General features: G+C 51.4%; 1 protein-coding gene across 3 annotated transcripts; it reads right to left on the bottom strand.

Moving 5' to 3' along the window:
* Positions 1 to 1395: 1395 nt before the first annotated feature.
* Positions 1396 to 19597, bottom strand: UTP4 (UTP4 small subunit processome component). 3 transcript variants are annotated; one of them, XM_078617778.1, is made up of 17 exons: positions 19508 to 19597; positions 17528 to 17722; positions 16505 to 16696; positions 15827 to 15911; positions 15063 to 15152; positions 14340 to 14551; positions 13614 to 13779; positions 12724 to 12815; positions 12167 to 12266; positions 10457 to 10527; positions 9755 to 9880; positions 8898 to 9054; positions 7466 to 7572; positions 5624 to 5719; positions 4785 to 4970; positions 3683 to 3718; positions 1396 to 2369 (listed from the first exon to the last, which is right to left on the bottom strand). In XM_078617778.1, exons 2-17 carry the CDS (start codon positions 17684 to 17686, stop codon positions 2250 to 2252), a joined length of 1995 nt encoding a protein of 664 aa, XP_078473904.1. In that variant the 5' UTR covers positions 17687 to 17722; positions 19508 to 19597; the 3' UTR covers positions 1396 to 2249. The 3 variants fall into 3 exon arrangements, with proteins under 3 accessions (XP_078473904.1, XP_078473905.1, XP_078473903.1); XM_078617779.1 differs by having other exon boundaries at positions 19373 to 19569; XM_078617777.1 differs by having other exon boundaries at positions 19407 to 19569.
* Between the last annotated feature and the right edge of the window lie 6736 nt (positions 19598 to 26333).

The raw sequence follows: 26333 nt of genomic DNA, 5'->3' as shown, positions 1-26333 counted from the left end.
TCATTATGAAAGGTGCTCCTGAAAAACCTCCGCTGACACTACAATTGTATAGCAAATGTAACGCCAGCTGGACGTGTTCGTGTAAACTTGCCGGCGCTCGCCGGTCGAGTGCTGAGGCTGCCGAATACGACCCCGCGTGCCACGCCCCACCCAACAGGAGGCGGATCCACGTGGAGACTCCGCGGATTTCTGCTGCACGTGCCCGCGTGCTCGCGCGCGTGCGTCGAGTGTTGAGTTTGCACGTCAACCACTGCCGCAGTTTACAGAGTTAGGCTCCGTATAAGTGAGTTATTGTCCGGCAAGCTCGCTAAACAAAACACGAGCGCCTTGCTCAAGACATTGGGCAAGTTGCTCCAGTGTCCAAACAAAGCCTCCGTGGCGACAGAGACTCTCAATTATTCATGCAGCAGAGCCCTTTGTTCAATCCACTGCTGGATGAAGGCTGTCTCTGGTGTAGGCCAATCAGTTTCAAAGACAATGCATATATTATCAGAGTTTGTTTGCATGTTCACCGCAATAACTGTGCGTGGTTAATGCGGGCATGATTCCTTGCTAAACGTATCTATTTTGTGGTTTAACATCTTAACACAACTCCTGATTCATTGCCAGAAAGGGTAAACCCTATTATTGTTCATACTTTGATACTGGCAAAAAGGCCCCATCATATGAAGGCCTCTTCACCACGTGCCGGCCATCGGGGTTGTTTTGACCGCACTTCGTGTGGGACCCAGGACCGGTTCAGATGTTGGTCTGGTCTTCCGGCTCAGGTTGTCACTCGCCACTGATGCAAGACGGCGTGGGAATCGAGCCTGGGTTGACAGGCTCATCGTGAAGTGCGCTAACCACCATCCTCCAAATGTCAATCCTGTGACAATTAAACCGTTTGCATTGTTATTCAGAAATCCGACTTCGCCATCAAGGACATTTCACAACCCGCCGCATACGGTCCAAAAATAATCGGCACTACATTTGTAACCCGAGTCGATCGGCAGGTGACGGCATAAAATGTGAGGACTCCAACCTCGTTAAATTAGTCTGACCAGCGTGGACGAGTTCTATATATTCTAAAAATACTCCCAGATGGGCCCTACAGAGCCCCTCTCGTAGAGGGACCTACTTCTCCCGGGGCTCTACAGATCTCCCTCTGGTGGAGGAAGCTTCTGCTAGAGCGGCTCTACAGATCTCCCTCTGGTGGAGGAAGCTTCTGCTAGAGCGGCTCTACAGATCTCCCTCTGGTGGAGGAACCTTCAAACAGTGGCACGAGCAAGCAATTCCAGGGCTGCACCTTTGCCTTTTATATTATAAAGTTCACCTCTCAGGATGCACCACTACCACCACTGGTGTGCACACACGGACTTTCCCCCACAGCGCCAGTGAAGCGAGGAGAAGCGGCGCTTTGGAAGATAAGCGAATAGTTTTATTATCTCTTTCTCTCGAGCAAACCGACAGGTCCCAGCGTGGCAGCGCGACCCCACGATCCCGTCCCCCCCCCCCCTCTCCAACGTACAAATCCCGACAAATTCTCGAAACAAAAAAAATAACCAAGCCGGACGACAAAACGAATGAGGGGGACACGGGATTTATAAAACGCTCTGCCCTCGCACGCGTCTCTGTGTCGTTGCGTGCTTACGCACGCACATAACGACACAGAGACGCGATGCTGTGCGGAATTTGTTGGTAAAAGCAAAGTACGCCATTTCGCGTCTCCACGTAGCAAATTAGTTTGAGTCCATCGGGCTTATTTCAGGTAATTTAAGCAAGAAAATTGTGTACTGGTTTTGACCTCTTGGATGCTTCAGCAGAGCCAGGCTTCTACTCTTGACACTCCGCGTCGAGGCGCGATGGGGCCGAACGCCCCATCAACGCTCCCGTGACGATTTACACATTATTGACGATTCGATTAACGTTATCGATATGATGCGAAAAACGATCGGCATGTGACCGCCTCGATTGTACTGCTGCTTGTTATTTGTTACGCGTCTCAAAACGAGACGCGTAAGTCCGGGGAGTGGAGGTGGGGAGCCGCACGTCAACTTGAAAACGTGCTTATTTTTTGTTATCTCAACTCGCGGGCTCTCTCTCTCCGTGTGAGCAGCAGATCAGATAAGACGTGCCGCAGGGCAGAGGCGGCGCGGAAAACGTTATAAAAGAGCGGCTTGTCTCGTCGTACGTGGGCGGTTTTGGCAGCGTCCAATCCGCGTAGCTTGCAGAGACTTGTTGACATTCCCTCCGCTCGTTGTGTTTTTCGTTTAGGTTCCAAACTTCTTTTGCCGTACGGCGGAAGGAAGGTGGGCCTGGATGAAGGTCAGAGGTCGTTCCACCACCACCAGCGAGTCTCCGCCGTGCAGCACGTCCAGGTAGAGCAGTGGCTGATGGGGACAAATGGGTATGTTGAGCGGCTTACAGCATGCTAACTACAAAGGCAAAAAAACCCCGTACAGCCCGAACAGAGAGTTTGGGAGCAAGTGACTTCAGCGAGCACCGATGACGCTCCGGGCACGGCGCCAGAGAGGGGGGGAGTGGCGAGCGCCACGCCCGGATTGTAACGTCGCACGAACGCAACGCGTTTCAAGTTTACAACGCTGCGATGATCACCCAGAATGGACGCAGCCTCGTCACATCTCAGAAGCCAAACAGGTTTAAGCCTGGAGAGTGCTCGTACCGGCGAACACCGCGGCTGCACCCCACAGGTTGCCACCACGGGGCTGTGGCGTTATAGAGGTGGTGGGTAGCGGAGGGCAGAGCGGGTGGTGTGGGTTTGACCATACTTCACCACGCTGGTCGGGGCGGGTTGGTGAAGGTGGCGAACACAGACGTTGGAATTAGAGGCCGGCCGAAACCGGATTTCTGGTTTCGGCCAAAAACTAATTTCTGGTTTCTGCCGAAACCGAAACCAGACCGAAAGTAAAAAATTTACTTTCGGCCGAAACCGAAACTATATGCCAAAAAGGCCATTTGCCAACTTTCGGCGCCGAAACCAAATTTCGGTCGGCCTCTAGTTGGAACACAGAGGTGCAGTACAACGATGGATTTTGCTGTAATGTCCACCGCTCCCTCAACGTAGCCCCTGAGCAGCCCACTATCCGGGCTCGACTCTGCTTAGCTTCCGAGATTTGATGAAGTTGGGCGACTTCACGTGATTTGGTCCAGGGCTCTGCCTCTCTGTATGGCAGCCAACACGCACGCTGCCACCACGTTACAGGCAGAATCACATTTAAAGTAAACTAAAAAATGTTTATTTTACTAGGTAAGGCCGACTGAGCTATACAGCTCTTTTTTCAGAAGTGACCGGGCCACAAATGATAGCTCAACGAAGTGGCTTATCGTGTGGAAATGTATAGCAGCCAAATACTCGTCACGAACGTTTCTAAATGTGATGGGAAAAACCGGAGGACCCGGAGAAAAATCCACACGACCACGGGGAGAGAGACACGCAAACTCCAAATATACAGCAGCAGGCGTCAGGGTTGGGATCGAACCCACGACCTCCTGTATACCAGGCGTGGTAGTTAACATCTCCTAGCCACCGTGATGATGATGAGAGAGAGAGACACGCAAACTCCAAATATACAGCAGCAGGCGTCAGGGTCGGTATCGAACCCACGACCTCCTGCACACCAGGCGAGGAAGTTAACATCTCACTACAGCGGCACAATTCAATCCAAAAGACCGTGACACTCACCTGGTACTTCTTGCATTCTTTCATCGAGTCCATCGTCTGCATGGGACAAAGGGGGAGGGGGGAAATAATTAAAATGAATCACTGACACTGACAACCATTAAGGGACTACTGCTGTGTGTTACCCTGGTGAGGTCTGGGACTGATTCGTTGTTCATTTTTGCTGCCTCGGCAAATCTTGGTGAATCGGACTTATATACTTAACGCCCTCATTATTTATATTTAGTGACTTGTGAAAAACAGGAATAGGTTTAACCCTTTCTGGCAATAAAACAGGTGTTCAGACGTTGAAACACCAAATAAGATACCTTTTCGCGAGGAATCAAGCCTGCATTAACCACACGCAGTACTTGATCATGCAAACAACCATGCTCTGACAACATGTGATGCATTGCCTTTGAAACTGATTGGCCTATACCATAGACAGACTTCTTTATGGCCGAGTCTCACCACCAGTGTCAGACCAGAGAACACCAAAAGGCAAAGAGGACAAGGACAATGCAATTAGCAGATAATTGCGTTTTTTTTGTAATATTTGCTTTTGTAACTTGCCAACCGGGCCATACTGGACATCCGTAAAAACGAACTTCAATAGTTCATCGGATTCCTCCAGCAGTCGAGAAAAAGATTAAGACATGGATTCTGGGTTTTTAAGGATTTTTAAAAATTTCGATTTAATTTCGGCAGCAAGGGCTCTATGAGCCGCTCGGCTCCGTATCGTGGGCATCGCCCTGAGCGATGAGGACGGGTGACTCAAGATGTCCGAGACGCCGAGATCCTGGGTTCTAATCCAGGGTACGGCCACTGCCTGTGGTTAAAACCGGGTTCTCAAGGGTGGCGGAGTCGATGGCCTCGCAGCCTGGCCACGCCGATGACTGTCCGTTCGAGGGAGGGTGAAAGCCAGGAGGAAAACCGGGCAGAACCGAGGGCAAAGCAAAGGTGGGGGAGGGGGGGGGTAGCGAATGTGTAGCAATTGGGAAGCGAGGTAGAAGCGAGATGGGGGATTAAGGTGGGAAAAGGGGGGGAGGGAAGCGAGGGTGAAGTGTGAAGCGGGGTGAGGAGCGAGCGAGCGAGGGAGGGGGAAGCAGGTGGGTCGACTGCTCGCCTCCTCCGTGCTGATGACGACGAGGCGGTACGCGTCGTGCAGCAGCAGCAGCTCGGCCCGCGCGGGGTGGAAGGCGACGTGCGTGACGGGCGTGTCGCGCCGCTGCCAGTTCGCGGGCAGCCCCGCTTTCCGCTGCCGGCGACTCCACTCCGTGTACTGCTTCTCCCGCACGCCAAACTCAAACACCTAACGCCGGGGGGAGGAGGGAGAGGGGCAGAGAAGGGTGGGGGGGGGGGTTAGCAAACCCAGGGCGAACACGGAAAGCGCCCGGAAGCTTTACGCATTCCGCCGTGCGTCCCAGAGGGAAGGACACGTCCACCGAGGAGACGGAGCGACGACAATCGGTCCGTGTGCGGGCGCCAGGCGGATTGCTCCATTGCAGGATGGTGAGAGAAGGCGGTGGGGGGGCTAGGCTAGGGGACTTGCTCGACCACGACCGAGTCAGTCGCGGTCTCAACTTGAGTCTGTGTTTAAGTCGGTCTCAGTGGGAGTACTGAGGAGTCTCAGTGCTAGTACTCGGTGAGAGTTCTGGGTCTCCGTGAATGTACTTGGTCTCAGTGGGAGTACTCAGTGGGAGGTTTGGGTCTCTGTGGGAGTACTCAGTGGGAGGTTTGGGTCTCAGTGGGAGTACTCAGTGGGAGGTTTGGGTCTCGGTGGGAGTACTCAGTGGGAGGTTTGGGTCTCAGTGGGAGTACTCAGTGGGAGGTTTGGGTCTCTGTGGGAGTACTCAGTGGGAGGTTTGGGTCTCAGTGGGAGTACTCAGTGGGAGTTATTGGTCTCAGCGGGAGTAGCCGGTCTGGGTGCGAGCGCTGGGTGAGCGTGGTGGTGGCGCGTGGGACCTGGTGGTCGGCGTGCACTGCGACGACGTTGTTGGTGCCGGGCGCGATGGCGATGGCGCACGGCTGGGAGCCGTACATCGGCAGGGCGCAGTGGTGCTGGCGGGAGGCGGGGGGTGGGGGTGGAAGAAGAAGCAGCAGCAGGTTTAATATTACAACGGAACACACTTGAGATCATACAAGTAGGAGTGCGAGACACAAGTCGTGGTCCAATGAACACCGCGGAGGAACTACGACGACGAGAGCCCCACCCCCCTCTTCTTGGTTCTTTCGGTAAAGTCACGTAGAAGGGAAGTAATAAAATAATAAAAATAAAACATAATAAAATAAAATAATTTTATTTTATTATGTTTTATTTTTATTATTTTATTACTTCCCTTCTACGTGACTTTACCGAAAGAACCAATAAGATGAATCCCTGCAGTCACGAAAGCTTTAAATCGAAAGCCCCACCCCCTCTTGCGTGGCACGGGGGGGGGGGGGGCTCTAGTGGCGGCGAGGATCTTGACTGGCAGGAGAGCGGTTGGGATGGGGTGACGTCGGTGTGGTGAGGAGCGGTTGGGATGGGGCGACGTCAGTGTGGTGAGGAGCGGTGGGGATGTGGTGACGTCAGTGTGGAGAGGAGCGGTGGGGATGTGGTGACGTCAGTGTGGTGAGGAGCGGTTGGGATGGGGCGACGTCAGTGTGGTGAGGAGCGGTGGGGATGTGGTGACGTCAGTGTGGTGAGGAGCGGTGGGGATGGGGCGACGTCAGTGTGGTGAGGAGCGGTGGGGATGTGGTGACGTCAGTGTGGAGAGGAGCGGTTGGGATGGGGCGAAGTCATTGTGGTGAGGAGCGGTGGGGATGGGGTGACGTCAGTGTGGTGAGGAGCGGTTGTGGCTGTGTCAGGAGAGCGGTTGCGTCGTGAACAAGTGGTTATGACGATGTGGTTGCCGTGGGGATGACGGTTGTGGCAGCAGAGTGGTTGTGGTCCCTCTCTACTCGAGTGCTGCCACTAGTCATGGGTTTCCTCCAGTGTCGGGCTCATCATATCTCCAGCAGTGGCTAGACCATGACTCGTGATATCGGTCAGCAGTGGTTAGACCAGGTGGATCCAGCAACCAAAACAACAAGAACGAGCCATTTGTTTCGAAATCGGTAAAAAAACAACCAAACTCAATATTTCAAGAGCCGCGATGCACCGTATGGTGACTACGAGAACGGCGTTGGTCCTTAATAAATAAGTAAACACCGCTGGACCGGTTCCCCGAAGAGCCGCAGGTTTGCCGACCCCCCTGGGTTCAACCGTGCGGACGAGGGTCCTGCACGGTGCACACCTCTTAGCCCAACAGACGTCGCCACGGCCGGTGCGTCGCCGCGATTTACACCCGTCGGTGGCCGTGGTTGGAAATTGGTCGCGGCGCGCGGATGATGTGGTGGCAGTGTAGCGGTCTGCGCGCTGCGCTACGAACCCGGCGACCCGAGTTCGATGCCCGCTCACGGCCAACACCAGCCACGATTATCTAAACCGGTCCTGGGCCTTCCCTAGGTCGACTCAGCCTTAAATGAGAACGTCGTGCAGTGCGTAAAAACATCGCCACTCGGGAGACAAAGACGGCCGGGCGTGGTGTTGGCCACCCACCCCCTTGTGTGCCGTGCCGGCCTTCATAGGTGCTCGCAAACAGCACTTTCCCCAACAGTCGGTCAAGGCTATACGGGGGACCTTTGTCTCTGTGGCGGCGGCGGTGGTGGTGGTGGGGATGATGGGCGGTGCAGCAGAAGCGTGATCGCGGTTGTGGGGGCCGAAGCGGTTGTAAGGGTTGGGAGGGGGGGAGTGGGTCATTGGTGGCGTCACCGGGGACTCACTCGGAACTTGCTCAGGCTGTAGACGTGGACGGCCCGATCGCAGGCGGCAGTCGCCACCCACTCCCCGTCCTCACTCACCGCCAGCAGCTGGATCGGCTCCACCGAGCCTGCGTGCGTCGGGCACGCGACCGTCATCAGCATCGTCATCATCACGGTCACGAGAACCATAAAAATCTCCAGAAGCATCATCACCTTGATCACCGTCATCACGACCACAAACATCCCACCAGACAGGATCATGACCGTAATCGTCCATATTAAATCGTCGTCGCCACAATGCGGCGTGTGAATTGACAACAGCTGTTTGACTCCCGTGCGATGAACGTTATTCCTCGGGCCCAGTGCTGCCCGCCCCCTACTCTCTGCATCAGAAGTCCCTTGGAGAGGATCTGCTTACGTGGGCCGACAGATCTGAATTGATTCTTTCGTCTTGGCATGAAACCTACAGCAACTTGGGATACAATTGTGGCGACAGGACATATCCTTGTTTAAGAGAGGCCAACGCACACAGCTACAGCCCCGCCCCTGCACTTCGATGGCGGCCCAGCCAAAAACATAAAAATGTTGACAAACTCCTGGCGAGCGCAGACACCGACTGGCTGGCCGAGTGAACGTGTCACGTTGAAGAGCGGTGCATCACCCCGTGTGAAGAGAACGGCCCACAGGGAGTGCATAGCACAGAGCTCCCTGGTCCACAGAGTAGGGGGGGGGGCAGCAGCACTTTCCCACCCGCCCCGCTACAGCTCGCAAATCAATACACATCCCCAACTGACTATGGCCAGTGGACACCCATCACCCTGCAGAGCGGTGGACACCCATCACCCTGCCGAGCGGTGGACACCCATCACCCTGCCGAGTGGTGGACACCCATCACCCTGCAGAGTGGTGGACACCCATCACCCTGCAGAGCGGTGGACACCCATCACCCTGCAGAGTGGTGGACATCCATCACCCTGCCGAGCGGTGGACACCCATCACCCTGCAGAGTGGTGGACACCCATCACCCTGCAGAGAGGTGGACACCCATCACCCTGCAGAGTGGTGGACATCCATCACCCTGCCGAGCGGTGGACACCCATCACCCTGCCGAGCGGTGGACACCCATCACCCTGCCGAGTGGTGGACACCCATCACCCTGCAGAGTGGTGGACACCCATCACCCTGCAGAGTGGTGGACACCCATCACCCTGCAGAGAGGTGGACACCCATCACCCTGCCGAGCGGTGGACACCCATCACCCTGCAGAGAGGTGGACACCCATCACCCTGCAGAGAGGTGGACACCCATCACCCTGCAGAGAGGTGGTCACCCATCAACCCTGCCGAGAGGTGGTCACCCATCACCCTGCAGAGTGGTGGACACCCATCACCCTGCCGAGAGGTGGTCACCCATCACCCTGCACAGCAGCGGGCAACCATCCGGCGGCTCTGACCGTTGGGCGGGCTGAAGGAGTGGAGGAGCTTGGGGCGCCTGGCGCCGAGGGCGACCACGTGGAGGGCGCCCGTGTCCCCCGCGACGAGGAGGCGGGACGAGTCGGCCGAGAACGCCAGCTGGTGGGCCCCCCTCGCTGCGCACGGCAGCCCCCCAACCTGCACAGGTTCACAAGGCGCGCACGAGAGTGAGCGGGCGAGCGAGTCGTACCAACGTGGAGAGCCTGAGCAGGTGGCAGCGGTCGATTTAGTTTGTGCCGAGCTCGGCGAGTCGTCTACAAACGTGGGGCGTTTGAGTTGCTTGAATATTTTAACATTATGCTTAGGAATGACGTGACAAATAACTTAGAACCCTTTGTCCATCCACTGCTGGATGAAAGTATCGGGAATGCCCTGTCCGTCATGGGGGTTGTTGGTTCGGATGTCAGACACTTGCTGTCATCGCAATGATAAAGGTCAAAGCAGCGATGTGGAGTCACGGCTGACATGCAAGTATGTTGAACTTCTTTCGCACCGTACGTAGCCAACCGTGCTGAATCAGAGGTGCGGGGAAAGGGCAACGAACTAAACAAAAAAAGCAGCTCTAAATAAATGAGTTTTCAATTTACATTTATAAGATGCAGAAGCGCATCCGAAAGCACGTGATGATGCATTGAGTGTCGTCATTCGATGGCTCGTCAAAAGCCCATGCGAGGATGACCGGAAGTATTGGCGATTAAGATCAACTCCTGCGATCACGATATCATTGATAGATTGATGGTGTAATCACTGCTGTCATGACAATGGCTCCAGTTGCATCGCTGCCGAGGACGACGACAAAGACAGTCGTGGGCAACGCGACGAGGTGGCCGCCCCTCACCTTGCTGATGACTGGGCCCTCGCCTCCGCTCTCGTGAAGCCTGTAGACTCGCACGCGCTCCGTTGTGCCGTACGCCAGCCACGTGCCACACGGCGACACCGCGCTGCACCCAACGTTCTCGTCGTCCTGCAACGCCGCAAAACCCACAGCACGAGAGCTCGTGAAGATCGTAAATTCGTCGAGAGCTCGTGAAGATCGTTAATTCGTCGAGCTTGCGGCGGCCGCAATAGAGCTCGCGGCGATCGTAGAGGTCTGGACAATTTTATAGCCGCAAAATCCCAAGACACAAAAACTATTTCTGAGCGACACAAAATCTGGCCACCAGGTGGCATTCGTGCGTTAAATTTCGATCTAAAGCTTTCGTGACTGCAGGGATTCATCTTCTTGGTTCTTTCGGTAAAGTCACGTAGAAGAAAAAGAATAAAATAATAAAAATAAAACATAATTAAATTATTCTCACAACGTTTCAGCCACAACGCAAGCAGCCGTCCTCAGGTGAAGAACAGATCTGTCGGAAAGACAGCGTCTGAATGGCTGCTTGCGTTGTGGCAGAAACGTCGTGAGAATTGTATTTTATTATGTTGTATTTTTATTATTTTATTATTTCCCTTTTACGTGACTTTACCGAAAGAACCAAAAAGATTCGTGCCTTAGTTACACAAGCCGCAGCCGCCGCCACCACCACCTCGCCCGCCCGCCCACCTTGCACTTGAGCTGCAGAAGCTTCACGGGCTGCTTCGTGATGGGGAGGACGTCTCCGTCCTGACCCCGGGCTGCGGATACAAGAGCCACACACACACACGCGTCGTCGTCATCACGGGGCGGCCGCGGCGATACATTCGCCGCTTGTTGCAGGCATCCACGGTTCAAGTCCAGCAGCCACCCCGATTAATGTTACCGCGGCGTTTGCGTGAACTGTATAAATATGCTACCGGCGCAGGCTGTTTCACAGTTGAGACGCTACGGATCACCCCCCCCCTCCCCTCATTCGCAAGAATAGGCCACTTTATGAAGGTGTCGTGGTAACAAAAAAATTACACAGCAGATGACTCCATTGCGATGGGGTGATGCAGAGCAATTGTCAGCCCTCTACTGCCAAACCTTGGTGGGACCCTCCCGAATTAAGAATCATGGGACTCGGCGAGGCTTCCCTGGGTAAACAAGCGTAAGCATTACAAAGAGTTATTAAAATATGCCAAAAGCCGACTTCGATGGCATACACACATCCACAGGGGCGCTCCCTTTCCACTCTGGGACTCGGCTGTTCCTGTGGCAATGGAGGACGGTGTGGCGGTTACATCCAAGCGTGGTGGCTCACCGCCCAATCCACAAGTACAGCCGCTTTTTCAATCTACCGCTGAATGAGTGTCTAGCCAATCTGTGCGGGTATAAACACGCGTAGCGTGGGGGTTTGTTGTGACCGTACTGGTGAATCGGGTGGGGGGGGGGCACCCAGGATCGGTTCCGATACTGGCAACCGTGGCCGGGAATGGAACGGGAACGGAACGGGATTCGAACTCGGGGCCATCGCATTCAAAGCACAATGCGCGAGCCGCTGCACCACATTCTCTCCTAACTACAACAAAAAAATTCCCAAATTCCTCAAATCATCTCAAGGTGCACGTCTGTCCCCCGCCCACCTTCCCCCCCCTCTCCCCCATCTGTGGATGTTCTCCGGGTGCTCCGATTTCCTCCCACAAGTAACACACACTCATTAATTGGCCGATAACACCTTAAAATATGTAGAGAATCGCAGAGCTCGGACAGCCGCTCGTCTGTTGTTCCTCGTCACGCGATACGAGTTGTCCGCCAGCGGAGCGTTACGAGTTGAAACTACGTAATAATTACACAAAAGCGACGCTGCTTGTGTATGCACGTTTAACTTCTTTCGCACCATACATAGCCAACCCCCACCTCCCCCCACCTGTATCTGTGCAGCGTGCTTGGATGTGGACTCGGATGCTTAGATGCTAAACAGTGCTACGTCCAACACTCCCTAAACCTCCATGCAGGCTGCAAGATAAAGACTAAACAACAAAGGTGCGCCGCTCACAAACAGCGCGAAAACAACAACCCCCAGCATGCCTTGCACACATGTCACGTGACCACCACCGCACTGCACGTAGAATGCTCGCAGCCCTGTGGCAGACCACCGGCTCAAAGAGCTGAACGTGCGGCTGTGGCTGTTGTTTAGAACGGCGACTCAAATTTTTTTTGGAAAAACGACGACCGTCCCAACAGCGGACACAACCCCGTGGACTGGTTTCGCCCTCGCCAGGACTCGTCCGTACAGCGCGGCAATCGGTGTACAACCATCAATGCGGAAGAAGCAACTCGCGATGGCGTGCCGCGTCGTTGCACACGACGGGTGGGCCGTCCGGCGCAGGGAGGGCGGTGCGAGTCCCGGCATACCGGTGCGCGAGTCGGTGCCGCCCAGCGACCACAGCTCCAGCTGCCGGGGGAACTGGAAGAGGAGTCGCCCGGCCTTCTTGGCGCACGACACCAGGCGTCGCTGCGGGAGACACAACGCACGGTCGGTGAACGAGCGGGCGCAAGGCGAGGGGGCGTTGGCGCACGCGGTGAGCCAGCGCCGCGGTAGGCGGCAGCAAGGGTTGGCGGATCGCCGTACGGATGTCGCGAAACTCCTTTCCCCGTGGGCGTCGAGAAGGTGCCGTACACCCTCGCTCGCCAAACGGCAAGTGGACCGATTTCCATCCGTTTCCATCTGTACGGTGATTGTGTTGCCACTTCGTGCAAGGCGTGGGTTTTCCCACACCACATTTTACCTGGCGACCCAGCGCATGTCACGAGCTGAAATGACGTAGCAATTACGCAAAGGCGACCATGACGACGCTGCTTTTGTGGTGACCTCGTTGAGTGGGTTCGGTGCCACGGGGGTTTCCGAGCGAGCAGGAGTGGGGGGGGAGAGACCGGGAGGCCGGCGCAACGCCACCGGCGACACCACTCACGTGGGGGAAGAGGATCCTGCGAAGCGCAGCCTCGTACGATGGGCCGTCCATCCTCTCCATGAGCGGACGCACGACTACCTGAGCGTCCAGGCCTGGCGCGTCCATCATCACACACGGGGGTGGAGGGGATCATATTTAGCAGCGGCGGAGACGCGATGTGTTCAACGCACATCCCTGTCCGCTCGCTCGTGCTCTCGTACAATCGTCGCCACCGAATCCATTTTGATGTTTCTGTAAGGTAACGTTACCATGGACAGTTTTGTAAAATTAATTCATGCGAGCGCAGGAAATGGAATCCCGTTTCATATTGATTGTGCATCGCTTAGGATTATCTCCGATTTCTCTTTGGTTGTATTTTCTCCGTTTTTTGCTGTGCTTTGTGTAGCGTTATTGCTTTTGTGGTGTTCGCAAACCCAGGTTAACTCTTGCAAATGAAACCAATCCTGGTCTCTCGAATTCCTGCCCAGTTAAACAAAACACGACTAGAATAAGTTAAATTTCGATTTAAAGCTTTCGTGACTGCAGGGATTAATATTCTTGGTTCTTTCGGTAAAGTCACGTAGAAGGGAAATAATTGTTTTATTTTTATTATTTTAGAATAAGTTAGCCGTGAGGAACCTAAGACCCACGGGTTAATTTCATAGGCGAGGCTTAACACTTCGAAACCGAGGCCCGCAAACCAAATCTAAATTCAGCTCCCGCAGGATAATTCAACTCGTTAAGGAGCCCACAGTAGCGTGTGGCAAAAGCTCTGGGGAAAGAGAGGAAACGCTCAACGCGTGGCCCAACTTGGAGTAGGGGAAAACAAAAACGCGCACTTGAGATCCAAGCGACTTAGAAAACCTCCGCGTGAAGCGGCACTCATCGTTGGTCGGCCCAAGGTGTCGTACCGGCGGAGATGACAGCGTTGCCACTGAGCACGAGCGCGCGCACGTCGTGGGTGTGGTACTTGAAGGTCTTGGTCCGCACCCACGCGGCCGCGTCGACCCTCGACTCCACCAGCTGAAGCTGCGCCACGCGCCCGTCGCTCGTGCCCACGAACATGCTGGTCTCATCCTGCGGTGGTGGAGTCGAGGGAGGGGGGCGGCATGCGACGGAAGTTAATCCCGCACCTCCGATTAGCACGGTTGGCTGCGTATGGTGCGAAAGAAGTTAAAAGTACGTACAGACGTACGTTCGTGCGGACATACAAAGACGGTCACTACATCGCGCTTTTTCAGATACGCTTCTGCGGCCGACTAGAACGTTATTTCTTCCGATATTAGGAAGCCACTGGAGCTATGCACTTTTACATGATCTAGATTGAAAACCCATTTCTGTAGAACTGCTTTTTGTGTTTAGTTTTTGCCCTTCCCCCGCATTTCTGATTAGCAAAGTTGGCTATGTACTGTGCGAAAGAAGTTCTACATACATCCAATCGCACCAACAACGCCCCATCGCGCACCACGGCGGAACCGACCCATGCACCACGGCGGAACCGAAGGAGAAGGGCAAAAGGGGCGGTCGATTCTCCCCCCCCCACCTACGCAGTAGCAGAAAAGAGGATCCAGGATGGGGAAGGAAGAGAGGAGAAGAGGAGGAGGGAGGTCGGTCACCAACCAGGCATCTCACCACACCTGCTCGACGGCGAGGGACAAGATGTCGGCCTGGCCGAGCGTGAAGCCGCGCACGAGGGTGCCGTGCTCGGCCTCCCACAGCTGCAGCCGCCCCGACGACTCGGCGCCGGCCACCGTGCCGTCCGTCAGGAACGCCACGGCCCACACCACCGTCTCCTGGTTCACCACGCTGCCGCTACGCCGCCCCACCACCATTCGTTGCGTGCAGCGACCTGCGTTCCACGCCGGTGAAAGTCGGGAGACCGTGCGATCGTTTGCTTGCGCGCTCGGTCGAGGATTTCCGCTCTCGCAGTTTACTCGCTCGCTCGCCTGCTCGTGCGATTGCTCGCCGGTCAACACAATTCGTCTTTGCTGTGCGTCACTGGCTCACTCGCCAACTTGCACTCCATTGCACGCTTGCCATCTCGTTCACTCTCCCGATTCCTGCAGAATCTCGTTTACTCGCTCGCACATCCGTTTGTTATGTCATTCATGCACTCACTCGGCACACTCCCCCCCCCCACCCCCCATCCATATAATCACTCACTCATCCATCCATTGACTCGTCACCCACTCGGTCACCCAACCATTCATCTACCCGCTCCTTCACTCGCTCGCTCGCACATAAATCAAACACTAATCATCAGACGTTGCACGGACGAGGCAAACGACCGACAAGGCCGGAGTGACTTTCCGCAGGGCACGACGCGAGGAGACGGAGCGAGAAACGCGGTCCCAGTGTACCAGAGTTGACGTCAAAGACCCGGATGTTGTCCAGGGAGCCGGTGGCGAGCCTTGCGCCCGACGGGTGCCACGCGATGGAGACGACGCGACCTGCGTGGGGACACAAAGACGGCGCTCGAGGGCAGGGCCGACGCGCCACGGCTACGGCGCTGAATCGCCACTCACGAGTACTGAAAAGATGAAGTGCCCCAAGCTTTTATTTTGTTTAACCCGAGGGAGAAACTTAAGAGACACGGAGTAGAGTCTCATTTGCAAGAGTGAGCTGGGGTCACCAAAATGGCGAAGGTAAAACAATGGGAAAAAGTGAAGGCCTCGCCACGTATTGGCAGAAGTGTAATTCCCAGCGTGCACCTCTCCACGCTTTTCTGTGCACAGTTCATCTAAACTCACACGGGCATCTTCATCGGCGATATTATAAATCAGATTTGGTTGTAACGGCGGCGCAGTGGTTTGCACGCTGCTCTTTGACGCCAGGGTCCCAAGTTCAATTCCCGGCCACGTCTAACATTAGCAGCGAGTGATCCGGTCTCAGAGTGCATGCCATGCTTCACTAAACCGCACTGACCAGTGTGAAGTACTGTCAAAGAAGCCCGTGACTGATAAATGCATGGGGGGGCCCCGTCACCCAGCAGTGGATTGACAGTGGCACGAACCAACGATCCACCCCGATTTAACGTGGTAATTGCACTGCACCATGAACCCACTCAGTCGGTCACTCTACCAGCCATGTGCTTATGTTATGTGGGTGGGAAGGGGGCGAATACCTTTCTGAAGTTCAAGATTTTTCTCAAACTGGATGCCTTCTATGTTCACAGTGAATATCTTCACAGATCCATCTTCGCACCCGACCTGCGCGCAAAGATTATTTTCACTTTGCAGCACAATTTTCCGCTTGCAAGCATCGTATGTCACAAGGGGTCTGGTAGGGAGCGGTGGGCGCAGAGTTGAACGCGCTGCACGATGAACCCAGCGACGCGAGTTCAATTCCCCCTCATGGCCAACACCAGTGACAAATAGCTGAACCAGTCCTGGGCCTCCCCTAGGTCGTCTCAACCTTAAATGAGTACCTGATGCAATGTGTAAACATCGCCAGTTGGGAGACAGGCGATCGGGTGTGATGCTGGCCACCAACCCCCTCATGTGCCATGCTGGTCTCCATAGGTGCTCGCTAACAGCACTTGCCCGAGCAATTTGTTAAGGCGACATGAAAGATCTTTGTCTTTGGTGGCTAAGAGGTCACAGCACATCGAGCTTACACTGCCATGATCCTGGGATCACATCCAGGATCCAACCGCCTATGACAAATGTGTAGCGGGTCGATTGTCTCATCCCGGTCACCAATGCCTAGCCAGACAAAGCCATCGGGTTAAATTGAGTTTCTTGCCATCTCATAGCAGAGTGTGTCTGTAGACGCGTGCGTGCATGATTTTGCGTGTACGTACGGCGAGACGCGACCCGTTTGAGTCGGGCGCCATGCACCACACCGGGCCGCCGAAGGCGTCGACGCGCGAGCGTACGCGCAGCCTCTGGAGGTCGAACTCGAGGATGGCGCCGTCCAGCCCGGCGCCAAACAAACGCCCGGCGCCCGCCCAGCACAGCGCCTCGGGCTCCCGCCCCGAGCCCCCCGGGATCGCCTGCGGTGGCACGCAGCAGCACGCGGCATCGTCAGGGTTGCGCGACAACTGAACGACAGCAATACCCCGGTTTACGTCGGGGGGGTGGGGATGCATTCCTGAAAGGTGCGACGACGAATATCGAAATGACGTGAATAGAAGCGATTTACAGGGTAGCAAGTAGGTGGTGGTGGAGAAGGCCAAAAAAACCCAATCGTTTTGTTCTCGTCGAAAATGTTTCACAACAGCAGAATACATTCTGTAAGAGCTTACGCTGCGCACAATCCCGTAAACGGTGTACACTGCCGGTATACTTGTGTATACTTAAACTCAAATATTTAAACTATTTCATATTTTACCAGGTACGGCTCACCGAGCTATATGACTCTTTTTGAGAAGCAACCTGGACGTAACTGATAGCTAAATAAAGTGGCTTATCATGTGGATATTTATAGCAGCCAAATACTCTAAACCAGTGGTTCTTAACATTTACTGCTGCCTTGCACCCCTTTGGTTCTCCATCGTAAAAAAAAACGTTAATAAATACATAGGGTTGATGAAACAAAGTAGTTGGACTTACGTGCCCATGCTTAATTTGTGTTTTGATGATTTACCTTCTAAAAAAATCTGGCATATCTCGCACCCCAGGTTAAGAACCACTGCTCTAAACCCATGTTTCTACATGTGAAGGGAAAACCCAGAGGACCAAACTCCAAATATACAGCAGGCGTCATAGTCGGGATCGAAACCACGACCCTCTGCATACCAGGCGAGGGAGATAACATCTCGCCACCGTGGCGCCCACACTTGTGAAGCATAGCCCCCCCCCCCCGTTCCCGACGCCACACTTGCCCTTTCGAGGTAGAAGTTATCCGTGGCATTGTAGATCTCGATGGAGCCGTCCGCTCGCCCCACCGCGATGCGCTCCGTCACGGCACAGTAGGCGAGACAGCGCGCGGCGCTCGGCACCCAGTCAAAGAGACGCACCCGATGCACGGAGAACTCCCCCATGTCGATGGGGAGACGCGCAACAACCGGAGTTGTTACCTGCGCGCGGGGTCAAGTAAAAACACAATTAGTTTGTGCAACTGTGATGGAGAAGAGCATTACTATAAACCAGAGGTGGGACAAAGTCATTGTTATGCAAGTCCAAGTCGAGTCGCAAGTCATCAAATTCATGACTCGAGTCTGACTCGAGTCCAAGTCACATGACTCGAGTCCACATCTCATAGGTGGGACAAAGTCATTGTTATGCAAGTCCAAGTCGAGTCGCAAGTCATCAAATTCATGACTCGAGTCTGACTCGAGTCCAAGTCACATGACTCGAGTCCACACCTCTGCTATAAACCTATTTTTTTTACTGTCGTTTTCATGAGCGCTGAGCTGACACCGCTGAGATGTGGGGTTCCAAGCTAGGCAGCTGCCTCTGATTAAACCGTGTTCTCAAGTACATTGAGTTGATGGTCTCAGAACCCGCTCACCAACGGCTACGCATAAAGGCTCCCCAGATTAAATTTGGTTTGTTCTCAATTCGGCCAAGAACTTGAATTATCGGTTTGTCATGCCGTGAATATTACTGTATAGCGGGAATGGTGAGAGGGAGGTGCCCTCCACCGTGTGGGCAAGAGGTCACAGCCGCACTCTCTAAGCATGAAGATTTTACATTGCTCTGTGGGAGTACAGAGTGGTTTCATCATCTTGCAACAAGACGGCCGATAGCACAATATGGATAATATTTTATGGGAAAGACCCAAACCAAGGTGGGTTATCTTAAGAATACAGTAAACACTTGACAAGCAAATGTGGGTTACCATTTTCTCCAGGATACCCCTTGCAGTCCAACCATTACGACCCAGTAACCGGTTAATGAAAAACAATACCCCCGTTAGTTGAATGTATGGGGCGCTGTACGTGTTGGTAATGATGCAAAAGCTCAATTAACACAAACTAAAACACATTTACTCAATAACACCGACTCTGTATCTCCGGTCTCTCTGTGCGTCATGAATAAGGGGCATTGCTCGAAACGTTACCTATTGTATTTTTTCTTTGAAAGCAGTAATATTGACGAATGTGTGGAGTTTATTTTAGATGAAAAGTTTGGCATTTAAATAAGAAAACAATCTAGTATTAACAACTGACATCCTACACGAAGTTGGTCTGCGGTGCTTTAAACTATAATTCACAAACATTGATCAATTCACTGCTAGATAGAGGCCTACCCACGCCGTTGCAGTCGTGGAGGTTGTATGACCATACTTCACCACGCTGGATAGTACAGATTGTTAAAGGAGGGGGGGGGCACAGGAACGGTTAAGATGCAACTCGCTACTGATGTTAGCCGTGGCCTAAAATCAAACTCGGTGAAGGTGTACACAGCCCGCTGACTAACAACTGCCCCACCGCTCCACAATCACAGCACAGAACATATACAATATTAACCACATGTTGGTGATACTGCCAGTTTCCTGGCAACTCACAAGCAACGTATACACAAACCAGTGTTATATTTAACAATCTTATAACACCATAGCCAGCGTGTGATTTACGGCCCACTACAAAACGTTACAGGCATCAAGGACCCCCTTAAGCCTGTACCGCATGCCGGCCAAGCGCCACCTTATCCGGCTACCCAACCAGGCGAGACCGGCCCGGGAAACCGCGCAAACGCACAACTCTTGCACATTCGAAAAATACCCGGAGACGACAGCCATAAGAGTGTCGCGCGAACCTGCGAGGTGATCGCGTTGGATGGCCGGTGGAAACTGCGGAGTTTTACTTCTATAAATATAATTAGATTTCAGTTCGGGAGTACTGTACGGGAGAACGCACAGCGGCTGCTTCGCGGCGGCTTGGCCAAACACGTGGCTCGAACACGCGGCGCAGCGGAGGAGGCGGCTCCGGAACTCTTAAGGAGACCGCCCTGTGAGGGGGGGTGAACTCTTAAGGATGACACAGGGAGTTCTTAAAGATGTCCGAATAAATAAAACCGCTACTTTTTTCAAAATTTCTTGCTGTGGGTTTCACACCTGATGATGATTGCTTGTGTTGCAATCGAAACGTCGTGAGAATTGTATTGTTTTATTTATTGTTTTATTATTTTATTTCCCTTTTACGTGTTTTTTTTCGGTAAAGTCACGTAGGTAAAAAATAAATAAATGAAAACAACTAAATTAAATAACGACGTTTCGGAGGCAACACAAGCTTCCGTCTTCAGGTGGAATCGTTACAGGCAAATTCACTGTAATAAGGCTGTAACGGTTCCACCTGAAGACGGAAGCTTGTGTTGCCTCCGAAACGTCGTGATTTAATTTAGTAGTTTATTTATTTATTACCTACGTGACTTTACCGAAAAAACTAAAGAGTATGAATCCTTGCAATCACGAAAACTTCATATCTAGAATATGAATACCTGCAATCACGAAAGCTTTAAATCGAAAGAAAAATTCCAAATAAATGACTTGGTGATACTCCTGCTGCTGTGTTCGTCAGTGCTGCACAAGCACGATCAACTTGTACTCGATGTATACTCTTTGGTTATTTCGGTAAAGTCACGTAGGTATAAAATAAAATAAATTAAATCACGACGTTTCGGGCGCAAAACAAGCGTCCGTCATCAGGTGGGACAACCACAGCAAGACACAATTGCTGAACGTCGTGATTTAATTTATTTTATACCTACATGACTTTACCGAAAGAACCAAAGAATATGGATCCCTGCAGTCACGAAAACTTCAAATCTAGATCATACTCGATGTATTCATATTTTAAACTATTCATTATTTTACAAAGGCAAGACTCTACGAAGCTACGTAAGCTCTTTTTCAGAAGCGACCTGTCTATCACAAATGATAGCTCGACGAAGTGGCTTATCGTTGTGTGGACATTTGAGCAGATGAATACTATTGATCTTCCATTACACTGTGTAACCATTTTTTTTGTTCCTGGGTAGTAAGTGTTATTTCCTAATTGCTTATGCCTCAAAAGTACAGAAAATGGCTATTATTCGTCACCAACTTTGCTTTTGTGACCAGGACAGTGATATTTTAAAATTTACCTATTTTCCAGAACATTCCAGATAGATTCAGTGCTGAGTAAACTTGGAGGAACTTCTAGAACATTCTAGAACTTTCCTGTAATATAAATATTAGGAAAATACAGGGGCCTTAAGCCCACCAGTTCAGTTTCGTTACAGCTGCCTAAGTGGATACATATTTACATTTTTCTGAAATGGCATCAAGAGGCTGCAAGCATCCGGCAGATGCATTTTGCTATGTCTGCGGCCAATTTATCAAGACAAGAGCGAAAAAGTACTCTGTGGAAGCATCTGCTAAGATGTGTGAGGCCTACAAGGCATATTTCGGCATGCCTGTCGGGGATCAAGACAAACCCTGGGCACCTCATTTCACCTCCAAGCAATGCAAAACAACTGTGGAAGGTAAGATGGACAATTGTTGCTCGGAATTTGATGTTATAAAATTTGTAAACAAAATTGTAAAAAATTTTAAATAAAAAAATGTTTAACAATTTTCAATGTTATTGAAAAAATATATTATGTATGAAAAATGTTGCGAAAATCTCTTACACATTAGTCATGGGTGAAATAAATGTATTTTTGTAGGATGGTACAGAGGGGAAAAGAGAGCCATTAAGTTCGCTATCCCAAGAAATTGGCGGGAACCCACTGACCACTCAAGCAACTGCTACTTCTGCATGGTGGACCCTTCCAAACGTCGGACTGGCAAGAATGCACCTGCTATCATGTATCCGGACCTTCCTTCATCCATCGCCCCGGTGCCACACTGCCATGAGCTCCCCATACCCACGCCTTCGGAGAGAGAGCAGCCGTCTTTAGAAGAGAGCAGCAAGTCAAAGAGCGAGTAAGACGTTGTAGATCCAGATGACAATTTCAGAGGTGGAGCTGAGGAGAGAAACCCATACTACCCCAACCAAAAAAAACCTCAAACGACTTGATCAGAGATCTTGGTCTCACCAAGTCCAATGCCGAGCTTTTGATGTCTGGGCCCAAGCAGTGGAACTTGTTCGGATGAAAGTGTGCAAGTCGCAGATCAGAGGAAGCGTCACCAACCTTTTTTGCAGCTTCCTCAGCCGTCAAGATGGGCTCTACTTCTGCCACAATGTGACCAGTCTGTTCGAGGCAATCGGAATCGCCTGTAACCATAATGAGTGGCACCTCTTCATTGACAGCTCATCCAGGAGCCTCAAAGCCGTGCTGCTCCATAATGGTAAAAAATTAACCCGTAAAAACAAAGTTTTTCACTATAAATCCTTTATATGCGTGGCGGCTAGAGTCCTCTCGTCCTCTGGCTTGAGATGGCTGCCACCTATGGGTCAGATGATTGCCTGCCACCATTAAGCAATTGGTAATGAAATATAATTTATTTTTTCCTAAAAAGTGTAAAATTTTGGAAAACAATTTTCACGAAAATAAATTGTCACGCACAACGAGTCTGTGTGCAAAATATCAGCTCGATTGGATCACGGGAAGTGGGTTAAAAAACGACCGAAAGATTTGCACGGTCGTAAGCGCGCAAGCAAGCAAGCAAGTGAACTTAATATAAAGGATTTAAAAAGTACCCGTCTCTTCCCCTGGCTCACTTCAAAATGGTGGCATTCCTGATGGGTCTCCAAGGCGGTTTTACCAAGTTTCCCTGCTCTCTTTGCCTTTGGGACAGCAGGGACACCAAGGCGCACTACCACAGGTGGGACTGGCCACAGCGGACCGAGTTCTCTGTGGGGAGAAACAACGTCAAGTGGGAGCCACTGGTGGACCCCCGGAAGGTGCTGATGCCACCACTGCACATCTAATTGGGCCTTATGAAACAATTTGTCAGAGCTGTAGATAAGGACTCGGCAGCCTTCAAGTACCTTCAAGACTTCTTCCCCTAGCTGTCTGAGGCAAAGGTCAAAGCCGGTGTCTTCGTCGGACCACAGATAAAGAAGATCCTGGAGTGCAATGAATTCCCCAAGAAGCTCACTAGTAAGGAGAAATCGGGTTGGAACAGCTTTACCTAAAGAACCAAAGAATGGAACAGCTTTGTCGCAGTGGTTCGTGGCTTGCTGGGCAATCACAAGGTCGAAAACTATATGGAGCTGGTTGAGACTCTGGTGAAGAACTACGGCACAATGGGCTGTAGGTTGTCCCTCAGAGTCCATATCCTTGATGCTCATCTTGATAAATTCAAGGAGAACATGGGAGCGTACTCGGAGGAGCAAGGTGAGTGCTTCCACCGGGATATACTGGACTTTGAACGCCGCGACCAAGGACAGTATAACGAAAACATGATGGGAGACTTTATTTGGGGGCTGATTCGTAAAAGTGATTTACAGTATAATCATAAATCTCGAAAAACTACTCCCTTCTAAATCTTTTGTTGTTATTTTGATATTACTTTAGTATAAATACATGTTAATTTTGATTGATATGTTGTTTTTTTCAGACTTTATGTGAACGAAAAGACACAAATTCGCCCATTTTTTCATTGGGGAATAATAGCCATTTTCTATACTTTTTAGGCATAAGCAATTAGGAAATAACACTTACTACCCAGGAACAAAAATTGTGTTACATAGTGTTATTCGGCTGCTTCCAACATTATCCATCGGGCGGTCAAGGGCCGATCCGGCTAAACCGCTCCAAAGGCTGTAACCCAATCCGGCGAACAGTAACGACGTGTGTGACAAAAACAAAATAGCTATTGTTTTATTTAAGTGTAAATATTAAATAGAGTACATTATACACTACGTACAACAACACGACGTAAGCAATTAAAACGCTGCACGTAAATGCATTCACCGTAACTGATAATTGATACAAACATAAAGTAAAGAGTGCGATCCGGCGAAAAGTTTAGTTGTGTACTTCGGCGTTCGCATCAGTTCGGCGATCGTCAACCACATACGTGGTTGAAAAAACACAACCACACACACGTGGTTGTCCTGGTCAAGGCCTATGATAGCATCAATAGGCCTGGGCTCTGGGTTGTTTTCGGAGTCCCTGACTCTCTGCTCACAATCATTAAGGACCTTCATGATGGTGGGCAGGCCCTGGTGAAACTACGTGGCCGGGAGTCAGAGCCATTCCTTGTTCACCCTGGGGTGCGACATGGATGTCCTCTCGCTCCTATATTCTTCAACAACTTTTTCAACCACATAGTTCGAGTAGCTTTCCATGGCTGTACTGCAGGAATCTCCATCTGTTAAAGATACAATTGGAGGCTGATTGATGCCCGGGTGCGGTCGAGGGATGGCTCCCTATTGGTCAACCATGTTACGAATGCTGATGATCTGGTGATTGCTGCTCACTCAGAGGAGTTGGAGGCGCCGCTGTTTGATCTGGAGCATGCTGCTTAAAGGTCGGGCCTTACCATGATCCCCTCCAAAACGTCGCACCTGCCTGGGTATTTTGTATCATCAAACACTCCACCCTCAACTCCCTATTTGCGGGGCAGGTGTGGAAAGAGTGGAGACGTTACCGTACCTGAGCAGTGTGCTTAAGACCAGCAGAGGTCTCACTCCGAATCAGTCGAGCGGCATTGTCTTGTCATCGGCTGCGTATGACTGTGTGTTTGTCTCTCCACACGAAGCTTCGGGTCTTCTCGGCCACAGTCATGCCCTCTCTTCTCTATGCTTGCGAAATGTGGACCTCCCTAATGGGAAATCTACGCCGGTTAGAAACATTCAGGCTGGCCTGCCTACGATCCATCCTGGGTTTAACCTGGCTGGATAGTGTGAGGAGCTCACAAATACTTTAAATATCTGGACACAGTAAATATAACCGCATAGGGGCGGAAAAACAGGTTTTACACATATCAATTACCAGAGCAATGAATGAGAAAGGGAGCTTCCACAATGGTGGTGGAATCGTGAGCAGCGCCACTAGACTTGCAATCCAGAGGTCGCCAGTTTGATTTCACCTCCCGGCATCGCACTTCAAATAATGGTTGCAAGTTTCTAATTTATTCCCCAGGTGTAGTCTGTTTACTTATCCAGTACCTTACTAACTTGTATAGTCAAAGGTGATCACACACTCAGGATGTTCCTGTAATAGTAAAACTCTTTCATCTCGAAACCATTGGAAGAAGCATAGAACGTAAAACACAGCTTTTCAGCTGCGTGGCAGAGTGCTTTGTTTTTTTCCGTGAGAGTTTAAAGTAGGATTTGTTTATTGAATTAAAAGCGTTACAGTGTGTTACGTGAGTTTTTTATGGGAATCAGCGAAAGCAGTGGTAACCACACATTTCCACAAGTTATTCATATCCCTGTTGAAATGGTGTGGCTAAGTATTTTCGTTGCAAATGTCAAATGAATGTCAAACGAATATCAAATGTCCAACCACCTTTTCTTTGATGTCTGACCATAGGATGTCTTCGGGCCTGAGACCCCGAAACTGCACTGGCCATATCTACACGAGGTTTTCACCTGAGTATGGCAGCAGCATCACCATGGGCTGCGGCAATGGAGAAGCCGTCGTTTAGGGTCTTTTGAGGTTGACACACACTGCTCGGCAAGATAGGGTCGAGTGGATTGATGATGCAGACTCTTGTAGATGAGGTCGTGATCAAATACATTTTTCACTTACAAATTATCAGGCGAGCGGCAGCATTCAACACTTACTGGAGTGGACGCAGATGCACAATGCTGATTACTGGTTTCTGACTTCTGGAACCGGAAATCTATTATGAAAATGGTTATTGTTTTACCGGTTATAGTTTAACATCTCTCGTGTTTTTATGCAGGTGTAACACATCTTTCAGTTATTTTTACCGTGTTTTATTTACAAAAACATTGCCATAACATTCGACTGAGGAGCACTGTGAACCACATCTCTTTTGCATTGACTTCCATGTTTCTTCTCGTTCTAACCCTCTAAAGACAAGATATACACAATACCTACCAATGCCATGTTCCTATTATTGGGAGTAGAGCTGGCCCATTTTATGAATTCAACAAATGGGCTCAGCCCCAATTTCCATGGTACCAGAGCCATGCTAGGGCTTTGCCAAACCAGCGTGGCATGGGTCAGGAGACACCGGTTGCTTTTCCACTGCACACCCCATGCCACTGACTTTATATTCAACTAGCGGGAAGTACCCGGCATTGCCCGGGTGAAAAAGACACACACAGACATCGACTTACACACACACACATTTGAACTTTTCTATTTACTAACTCGGTTACTATCTCAGTCATGTTAAGGAAAGAACCAAGTAAGAGGGAAAATGCAAACAATTGGTAATGTACCTTTGAGGATCACCACACTGTAATCGAAGGTGAAGGTCATACTTAACTTGTATGATATGTCTTTGTCTTGTATTGAATGCTATGAGTCATAAGTAAATGGTTAATCGTACTGTAGTCTTTATTCCTGTTGTTTTTAATAGTACTGTAGTAAGGCGCTTGAGGAAGCACAAGGCGGTCTACAATATGTAATACATAAATGGGGTGAATGGGGAGAAGGGAGAGAGGGCAGGTAATGGCCAAAGCGACATAAGAGCAGCACGCGGGCGGTGCCGCAAACAACCGCTGGCAGCCAGACTGCCGACAGGACACTTGGCAGGCACGGAGGCAGGCAGGAGACTTGGGGATGGAGCGATGAGATGTAGGATGGCGAAGAAGCCACACTGCATGAGCGCCG

Source organism: Lampetra planeri, chromosome 54, assembly GCF_965212315.1.
Source record: "Lampetra planeri chromosome 54, kcLamPlan1.2.h2, whole genome shotgun sequence".
Lineage (NCBI taxonomy): Eukaryota > Metazoa > Chordata > Hyperoartia > Petromyzontiformes > Petromyzontidae > Lampetra > Lampetra planeri.
This window is presented reverse-complemented; position numbering and strand designations above follow the sequence as displayed.